At 35.3% G+C, this 10,242-nt stretch overlaps 1 protein-coding gene across 1 annotated transcript; it reads left to right on the forward strand.

Annotated features, from left to right (window-relative positions):
• Nucleotides 1-5,039: 5,039 nt before the first annotated feature.
• Nucleotides 5,040-6,652, forward strand: LOC139872783 (tyrosine decarboxylase 1-like). The gene has a single exon (XM_071860711.1). It carries the CDS (start codon nucleotides 5,040-5,042, stop codon nucleotides 6,537-6,539), a length of 1,500 nt encoding a protein of 499 aa, XP_071716812.1. The 3' UTR covers nucleotides 6,540-6,652.
• Nucleotides 6,653-10,242: the final 3,590 nt, after the last annotated feature.

Genomic DNA, 10,242 nt, shown 5'->3' on the forward strand with positions numbered 1-10,242 from the left:
ATTACCCTCATCTGTTCGACCAATACCAGATTTCGAGGATGGAATCTCTTTAAGGGGGTGAATTTTTAACAGACTAAAACCTAGGCTAGACGTAAGATGACTATTTTGCCCTTAGGTTTATGTGTGAAGGATTATATGCTTGTAATTTAATAGTATGCTTATTATTAATTGGCTATTTGGTTAAGACTAGTTTGTGACAAGGGTCACAGAACAAGTTCGTTTGTTGAATTTGGACTATGTTAGGGTTGTCAAATTAAGTACGAAAGATATCAGATAACTGTTAAATACCTGTGTGTTGTGGGGTATGGGTTTTAATAACCCTAAAGAGTGTATGTATCAGTTTAGTGAGTTCATTCTCTTTAGAACTCTCTCAAATTAGCTCTCGTACTTAACCTTTACACCATCCCAAACCCTAGTTGATTTAAGTTAGAAATTTGATCAAGAAGTTATAGGGATTGATTTTCATCATCCTTGTGATCATCAAACCAGGTTTGTGCGTTTGAATGTGGCTCTAATTCTTGGTGTATTTGAGGTTTTGGGTCTAAAATGGGTTTTGTGTATTTTGAACTTGAATCTTTATGGAATGTGTTTGTTAGTGTTAATTGATGTTAGAATTATGTTCTATAGTTGCTATATGATGTTTTTGAATTGGTTTTGTGACCAGAACTTGCAAAAATAAGATTTGGGGTCAAAAACCCGAAAACATCGTCCTGATGCTGTTCTTCAGCTCCCACACGTTTGAAATCTCAACCGTATGGTTGACCACACAGTTGAGATCTCAACCACGCGGTTGAGGGCTCAACCGTACAGTTGAGGGCTCAACCTTGTCAGCCCATACTTAATGACATTTTAGCATTTGTGAAATTTGTTTTGGTCTTAACTTTCAAACTGTAACTCAGTTTTTGATGAATAAACTATTGTTGGAATCGTAATGAAGAATAATTTTAAATGGTAAACTCTTATGAAGCTAGATCAAACTGTATATTGGTCAGAAAAAGTGATTTTAGCGTGTATGTTTTGTTTTGCACGCATTTGAATGTCGTTATTGATTGAAGTCATGATGTAGACTTATAATGTAGTAAATACATGATTGTATGTGTTGATTTAGAGTATGTATTAATGTTAGATGTTGTACATTTTGGGTTGAAACCCGTCAAGTCAGCTGTTGTTGCTGTTCTTCATCATCACTCGCACGAGTGAGCGTTCACTCGTACGGTTGAGGTGGTCAATCGTATGGTGAATCGTGCGAGTGTGTGAGTATCATGACTATTTTCTGGTTTGAGCTGACTCGTACGGTTGAGTTGTAACTCGTACGAGTCACTGGGCACTCGTGTAGTCAGCTGTATGGATCTGCTATTGTTGAGTTGGATGTTTGGTCAAAGATCAAACGTACGGGTGATGTATCAACCGCACGGTTGAGGTTTCCAAACGTGTGAGTGAGTGTCACATGTACGGTTGACAGATCTTTTATTTAAGTGCTTAAGTGTTTATATATTAATGTTTTTGTCTTATTGTTGGGACGATATCAAGACGTGTTTACTGATTGGATTGTGTTTTTTCTCAGGTGGAAAATATAAAGAGAAGGCTCAGAAAGATTAGACCTATAAGAACCTTCAGTTGCTAGTATTCGGTGAGTGGGTCTATCTTCGAATATAGTTTAAGTAGCAAATTATGCTACTGTGGATTACTCTGATTACCTTGTGTAGTGTAGTGATTACCTTGTGTAGTGTAGTGATTACCATGCTAGTTGGATAGTTGCATGCTATGTGATTTATATGTTGTATATATGCACTGTGCTTGACACCAGCAGTTCCTAGGGAGGTTGGGGATTCGCAACGGTTCCTAGGGAGGTTGTAGTCCGTATGAGGTCAACCATTCCCAGGGAGGTTGGGTCTCAATTTGCTGATAGGTGACTGATTCAGTAGAGAGGACTATCGGTAGATGCTAGCCTGAATAGCTAGGTCGTGTGCCCGTACAAGCTGTCGATCCTCGTATTGTGTTTGTTTATATGCTTTTTGTTATAAGCATGTTACCTAATTGTTGTATGATGATTTACTTAAGCTTAGTCTGTAGATAAATTTCATTCACTTAGCAGTACGCTAAACCTCCACATTCCTTCCCTGTAGGTATAGGTACTGCTGATGGGATCGGGCCGTGATATAGAAGACATGTTTGACTTGTAACTCTGATGTGAACTATTGAATGTTGGTTAATGAACTAAATGACAAAGTTAAGTATAATGATTAACCAAAGAATATGTTTTGATGATGACACATACATATGCATAAGTGATGACCGACATCTTAACATAAAACACGCAAGGTCACTAATCCATACTTTATCTTACGAATGACCAAGTCAAACATAGCTTAAAGAATAGAATTAAAGATCAGCAAAATACACGATCAAAGGTACGGTCGACCGCATAGCCAGCCATAGAACCTTAAACTAAATTGCAACGTAGTTTTGTGAAAACAAGTTGCACGGTCGCCACCACTATCAACCGCAGTGCGACCGCAGTTTTCTCTGTTACCACTTTTGACCCAATTAAGTTTGACTAGTTCCCGACATCTATAATTCATGAAACCTTTCTCAACATGCTTAGAATAGATGCCTTCTCCATACTTAATTGGGTTTTGGTCATAACAACACTAATCGTGATTAATTACGCCTAATGACATCTTAATGACAAATTAACCAAGATTAGGCATAACACATAAGTGTTAAACAACAGCTTGTGAGATCTTAAATCTTATCTAGACATCCTTAGTATGATCATCAAGTACCAACACACTTAAGCCAATGTTACTAGAACAATAATTACTATTAAAGATGACTTAGTGATTAATTAAGGCTAAATGAAGAACAATGCTTCCAAGTGTAACTAGTAAAGACTTATAAGCCTAAAATACACCTAGATACATTTAGGATGGTCACCAAGTCCCAACTAGAGATTGCTCTTCCCTTGTGCATGTGTTGGACATTAATGTGTGCTTACACATTAATCATGCAATATGTTATATTGCAAGTAAGCTTGCTAAAAGCTTAAATTATAAGTTGTGCAAATGCCTATATGATTGATCTTAGAGTAACTATCTCTTGCTATGTGCGAGTATTACTTTCTACTTACCAATATGTTTTAATACTCATAAATTTTTCAACTTAATGTGCTTGCTATGTGCTTACTAGTTAGAATATTATGATTCAAGTAACTAGCCCACTCCAATGTATTAAGTGTAAAATGGTTCAAAATGGAATTATAGTCAACTGATCATTTGGTCTTGTCTAAGTAACAAGTTGTGATTGCTTATTCAAGTATGACTTAACTTTGATGTCTCTACATACTTAATGATTATCTTAGAAAGACATCATTCAATTAATCTTTACATAATTTTAAAATGAACATGACTTGTGATTAATTGAAACTAGGTAGTTAATGACATATTGACTAGTCTTTAGAATTGAACCAAATGCATTAATGTGACTAACTAAGTCTTGACCAAACTGAGGTTTCCCAAAATATCAATCAAGATACTTCTCCAAGAATGTTTGGTTTACCACTATTGGAGTGTTATGTCACTTTCACTCAATAAGACCAAATCTCACACACTTAATGTATATAGTACTTGTATAGGATGTTGGGTTTCTTTTGCAGGTGCTAGATGGAGTAAAGGTTTCAAATTGTGGTGTTCAAATCTCAGTCAAACGTTCATACAACGGATACATATTTTGGACTGGAGTAGAAACACAGTCTACCGTGATGGCAACCGTGTGACAACGACTATTTTTTGAATCCTACTATAAAATGCAAGCATTGAAGAGCATTTGAAGTGGACCCTCTTGTATATTTCAAAAGTTTATTTCCAGAGATCGCAAGGGCTCTAATTACTACTCAAATGTGATCAAGCAAGAGAATATTCTATGATCTTATAGATATAGAATTTGGTTGTTGTAAACTTACTAATCAAAATCATTAATCTTGTGAGTTTACTTAGTGTAATGTATGTCCTAGTATTGTCTTAGGATCATCATTACAAAGTGTATAAGTCTGTAACTTCAATTAGTATAAGCATATGCTAGCTTAGTGATCTACTTTCTTAAAGGGGCTTAGGAAGTTGATTAATCTCATTTGAAGATTAATACTTGTCCAAGGTGAAGACAAGTTGATATAGGTTGGAGTTGATCTTTCAAAGGGATAGGAAGATTAGGTTTGTTATCTACCAAAGAAGTTGAAGACTTGTAAATCGGATCTCCACCGGGTTTGGAGAAAAGTGCTTAGTGAAGCAACAAGTTCCGATTAGTGTAATTGGGGAGTGGATTAAGGTGGATTAGTTAACATCCACCCGAACCACTATAAATCCTTGTGTCTATGTTCTTTACATTACTTCATTCATCATTTTGAACATATACACTACACACATCATGATTGAGTTGAATTGGTTTATCGTAGTTAATCGAACTTGGTGATCAATCGAAAAAGTGTTAAAAACGTATTAAGTAACTATTCACCCCCCTCTAGTTACTTACATAATTTTATTAGTATATTATATGTTTGGCTAGCGAGTCGGATTGGGTAGAGGCCTAAACGGTTTTGGGTTATAACGGGTCACGGGTTGAATGGATCTCAAGGGTTGAATTCGGGTCCAGACAGGTTGGATCGGGTTGACACCCATTTTTCCTTATAATATTGTAGAATGATATATTTTTTAATTTATTCAATTTTTTTTATTTATTCAATTTTTTTTCTTTTTCGGTAGGGATGAAGATAAACATGAAGTATAAAGTAGGGGTCTAAACAGAAGGTAAGAAAAATGATGAATTTACCCTAATGTGCATTTATCAAAATTTTCTTCAAACTGTTGTTAGTGAGAGAGATCAATCGTGTAATTAGTAAAAACTACAGTGATCATCCACGTTAAAAAACAGGTTTGGTAGATTATGGACCAACCACATAAATTTTTTCTTATATATAAGGATTTTCTATTTACAAAAAGGAAGCCTTTGAAATAATATAATCCCTACTATCACTCAACATAAATATGAATCCTTTAGATCCAGTGGAATTCAGGAGGCAAGGTCATATAATGATAGACTTCCTTGCTGACTATTATGAAAATATCCAGAATTACCCTGTGAGAAGCCAAGTGAAACCAGGTTATTTACTAAAGAGTTTGCCCGAGTGTGCCCCATTAAACCCTGAACCAATTGAAACCATACTCAAGGATGTGTCTAACCATATTATTCCTGGTATAACACATTGGCAAAGTCCAACATTTTTTGCTCACTTTGCATCCAGTGCAAGCACAGCAAGCTTTCTTGGTGAAATGCTTATCAACGGATTCAACGTAGTTGGATTCAATTGGATATCTTCTCCGGCTGCAACTGAACTAGAGATTGTTGTCATGGAATGGCTTTTAAAGCTACTCCAACTACCCAAATCCTTCTCGTTTTCAAGCCGTGGAGGCGGTGTTATACATGGCACAACTTGTGAAGCCTTTATTTGCACGCTGCTTGCCGCAAAAGAGAAAATTGGAAAAGGAAACAACTCTGGAAAACTCGTTATTTACTGTTCTGATCAAACTCATTTTTCCCTACTCAAAGCGGCCAAGATTATTGGGATCAAACATGAGAACGTTCGAAAGATCTTGACAACCAAGTCCAATAATTATCAGTTATCCCCACAAGCACTCGATGAGGTGATTCAGAATGATATTGATGCTGGGATGATTCCAATGTATTTATGTGCTACTGTTGGGACAACATCCACGACAGCCGTGGATCAATTGGGACCGTTGTGTGAGGTGTCAAGCATGTATAACATGTGGGTCCACGTGGACGCCGCGTACGCTGGAAGTGCATGCATCTGCCCGGAGTTTCGCCACTTTCTTGATGGTGTGGAAGGTGCAAATTCTTTCAGTTTTAATGCACATAAATGGCTGCTCACAAATCTTTCTTGTTGTTGCCTTTGGGTGACAGACAGATACGAATTTACGAAAGTTCTCAGCACAAACTCAGAGTATTTGAGAAATAAAGCGACTGATTCGAAGGGTGTTGTAGATTACAAAGACTGGCAAATACAATTAACACGACGATTTCAGGCTTTGAAGATATGGATGGTGATAAGGAGTTATGGGGTAAATGGTTTGAGGGAATATATAAGAAATCATGTTAAAATGGCTAAGGAATTTCAGAGGCTTATGAGCATGGACAAAAGGTTTGAGCTAATAGTTCCTAGATATTTTTCTATGGTTTGTTTTCGCGTTTCTCCGTATGTGATTGGTCAGTGGTATGACGATGATGACGAAGCGAACGAGTTCAATAAAAAGTTATTGGAATGCGTGAATGCAAGCGGGCGTATTTACATGACACATTTTGTGGTTGGGGGAGTTTATGGTATTAGATTTGCTGTTGGTGCAACTCTGACTGAAGATAAGCATATTCAGATGGCTTGGGAGTTGGTGAAGGATCAAACAACCTCCCTATTATGTGATATGTACTTGAATGGTAAGAAAGGTGAAGTGCGTAGGAATGGTTCCTGATCAATTCAATTTATGTAGTAGGCTGGCTACTTGCTATTTACCATTCGTAAGTTATTTGTCTTGCAGTTAATAAAGTGTTGAGATAATGCAACATGTCAAACGTGTTGGGAAAAGTTAGTTTTCATATGTGTTATCCCAAAATTTAGACCAAAATATGTATATGTATCTACAAAATTTATGAGTGATATTTATATATTTATGTAGCTTTTGAGAAGGGTTTCACATTAATATATAAATTGTTCAAATGTATATTGTGGTGAGTAAGATGTCATGCTTTAAAGTGAGGTGCTTGATGATGGAGTTTAAGGAACAAAGTGAGTCAGTTTTACATCTTACCCGCAGGGTCGTTTTGACCCGTGACCCATCGGGTATGTGTTAAGAAATTCTGGACTCCAAACAAGACATGCGACCAATCACAAATCCACAACAACAAACAGATAACACAAGCATAAAACGATAAATAAAGTAATTGATACCAGGATCTTACGTAGTTATATCTCAACTCCAATCGTACAGAGAAAGGTTTGGTCCACGGGTGCAAAATAGAGATTTTCGTTTATTATTTCCGTGCATCTAGTTACAGGAGGCTAGAGTTACAATATATAGATGTAAAACAGATAGTTATCTAATCGAAATCAAACTTCCTCCACAAGACATCCTCGCAATCCGCGAGCCCATCCTCGCAATATGCGAGCCCATTATCGCGATCCACGAGTACGCCATCAACCTTTGTTTAATCAGTTCTTCACAGCTCAAGAGTGTAGCTTCTCAACCCCACTCAAGTTACAAGAGGAGTGATCAAGAGATATAACTGTTTGGTTAATGATCTCATCAGTTATTAGCCAACACCTCCACCATTTTTAGTAGCACTTTTTTTTATGTGCCACGCATTCCCAAAACTGGGTTTTAATGGCAGTTTTAATCCTTTTTTGACACTTTTTGTTTGCCATTATATGTCATTTCATTTGCATTGTACTGTGACAAACTAGAAAATGCAAGCATCAAAGTCACAAAATAATATAGCTACTTCATTTTCAGAAATGTTAGACTCCGGCTCTATGTAGCTTTAGGCCGATGTACATTGGGAAACAAGCTCGTACTAGCTTTAGGAGAATTGCTTTCAATGCCACCCCCGACCAAACCTTTATTACATTCATTTGTTGACTTTTCATATTTATATTTATATTTTATAAACAATTATGTTCTTTAGCCATCTGTTTATATGTTTGAAATTGTAAAATTGTATAAAACAAACCATAACACTTTGATTAATCAACAGAATTACAAGATCTAAACCTAAATTCAACCCAGAAACTTATTACAATCGATCTAAAACAACTATTAACTGTACTCAAATCAATTGAAATACAAGAACAAACAACTCACAATCAAACCACAAGAAGTGGATTGAATCAAATCACTCAAAGAGAAAAAGATCAGTGTAATCTGGAACAAAAAGGATGAACGAATTGAGAGGAAAATATAAAATCGTGCAGTTGAGTAAACCCTAATCTGACATCTTCTCCCTTTTATACTCTGCCAATATGAACTTTGGAAACATGGAAAGAATGACCCCTCAACTCTTCAAGTTTGAAGAACCAACAAAAAAAATAAATAAATTAGTCTTCTTAAATTAAAAAGCTTCCTGAACTGCTGCACATCTATACTGGTTGCATCCAGCGGATTAAATCGAAAGTCTCTGCAACCAGATGATCAACAATTCAAAATGCAGCTCAGCAACACTTGTAACCTGCAAAATGTTCTAGAACAAACTGCAAATAAGAAGATATAAATTAAAAATGTTTCAAAACAAGTTTGTTAAATGTATCATTTTGAACATTCCCCCTCAAACTTGTTTTGAAACAAGTCTAACAATCTCAATTGTTTTACTAATTGTTCATGTTGTCTCACACTTAACCCTGTGGTTAAAATATCTGCTAGTTGAACATCAGATGCCACTTTAATTGTTCGTATAATACCTGTTGCTACCTTTTCTTTTATGTAATGAACAATAACTTGAAAGTGTTTTTTCCTCTCATGAAAGACAGGGTTAGCAACAAGTTGTAGAGCTAAACTATTATCACAAAAAAAAAAAGTTTTATAGGTAATTCAACATTAATGTTCAGCTCAGTTAAAAGATTTTTAATCCAAATAATTTCACAAGCTGTTGAAGCCATGGCCCTATATTCAGCTTCAGCTGAAGACTTGGAAACAGTAGCTTGTTTTTTACTTTTCTAAGATGCCAAAGAATTGCAAAAATATACTAAGTACCTTGTAACAGATTTTCTGTTTAGTTTACATTTAGCATAGTCAGGATCACTATTAGCACAAAGATTAAAACTGTTACTTTTAACAATATTAATTCCTTTTCCAGGTACTCCTTTTAAGTATCTTAGTACTCTGAAAGCTAGATTGAAGCGTGACTGTAATGGAGAATGCATATACTGACTCAAAACTTGAACAGAAAAGGCAATATCAGGTCTTGTGAGTGTAAGATATATTAATCTTTCCACAAGCTTTTGGTACTCAGTAATATTCTTAAGAAGTTTATCTTTGACACTTGGTTCACATTCAACATATATTCATATTTGGTTCAATAGGAGTGCCTATAAGTTTACACCCAAGTATTTCATAATCATTTAACAACTCTAAACAGTACTTTCTCTTTGATTCATACAAATTCCAGAATCATTTGATAAGATATCAATTCCAAGGAAGTATTTTATACTTCCAAGAACTTTAATCATGAATTTAGTTTTAAGAAAAGCTTTGAACTTTTCTATTTCAGTTAAGTTATATCCAGTGACAACAATATCAGCCACATAAACAAGAAGAGAAATAAACATATCGCTTGAACTTTTAATATACAAGGATTAGTCACAAACACTTTTTTTAAAGCCATGCTCAACTAAAGTAGAATTTAATTTAGAATTCCTTTGCCTTGGGGCTTGCATTAATCCATATAAGGATTTGACTAACTTCCACACTTTATTTTATCATTCTTTGAGAATTACCTTTCAGGTAACTTCTGAAATACCCCGTTCATATCGATTATAAACATTCCATAAAAATCGGTTTCATTGCGAGGTTTTGACCTCTATATGAGATGTTTTTCAAATCCTGCATTCATTTTTCTTTTAAAATAAACAATAACCTTTATTTTATCGACAAAGGTTTAAAAGAAAAAAAGTAGATTATCAAGTAATGATAATCTAAAATATAACGTTTACACACGACCATTACATAATGGTTTACAATAATATGATACAACAAAGTGTTTTTCGAATGCAGTTTTTAAACATTATCATACAAGCATGCTGAATCCAATTCTTGTCTTTATTTAGCATGCGATAGCGGAAGCTCTTAATAATCACCTGAGAGTAAACATGCTTTAAACGTCAACAAAAATGTAGGTGAGTTATAGGTTTAACCTATATCATAAATCGTAATAATAGACCACAAGATTTCAATTATTTAACCGCACACATATCTCGTGTACAAAACATGATACACATAACCTGTATGTAAAAATCATTCATACATTGAACACCTGGTAACCGACATTAACAAGATGCATATAGAATATCCCCAAAACAGAATCCTCTCGTTTGTAATAATAATTCGAAGTACTAAAGCATCCGTAACCCGGATGGGGATTGTTGGGCCCGATAGATCTATCTTTAGGATTCGCGTCAATTAGGGG

This window comes from Rutidosis leptorrhynchoides, chromosome 1 (assembly GCF_046630445.1).
Source record: "Rutidosis leptorrhynchoides isolate AG116_Rl617_1_P2 chromosome 1, CSIRO_AGI_Rlap_v1, whole genome shotgun sequence".
In the NCBI taxonomy this organism is placed as follows: Eukaryota; Viridiplantae; Streptophyta; class Magnoliopsida; order Asterales; family Asteraceae; genus Rutidosis; species Rutidosis leptorrhynchoides.

What these genes read in the sequence shown, in the direction of transcription:
- LOC139872783 (XM_071860711.1), top strand. Translation starts at nt 5,040, where the DNA reads ATGAATCCTTTAGATCCAGTGGAATTCAGGAGGCAAGGTCATATAATG.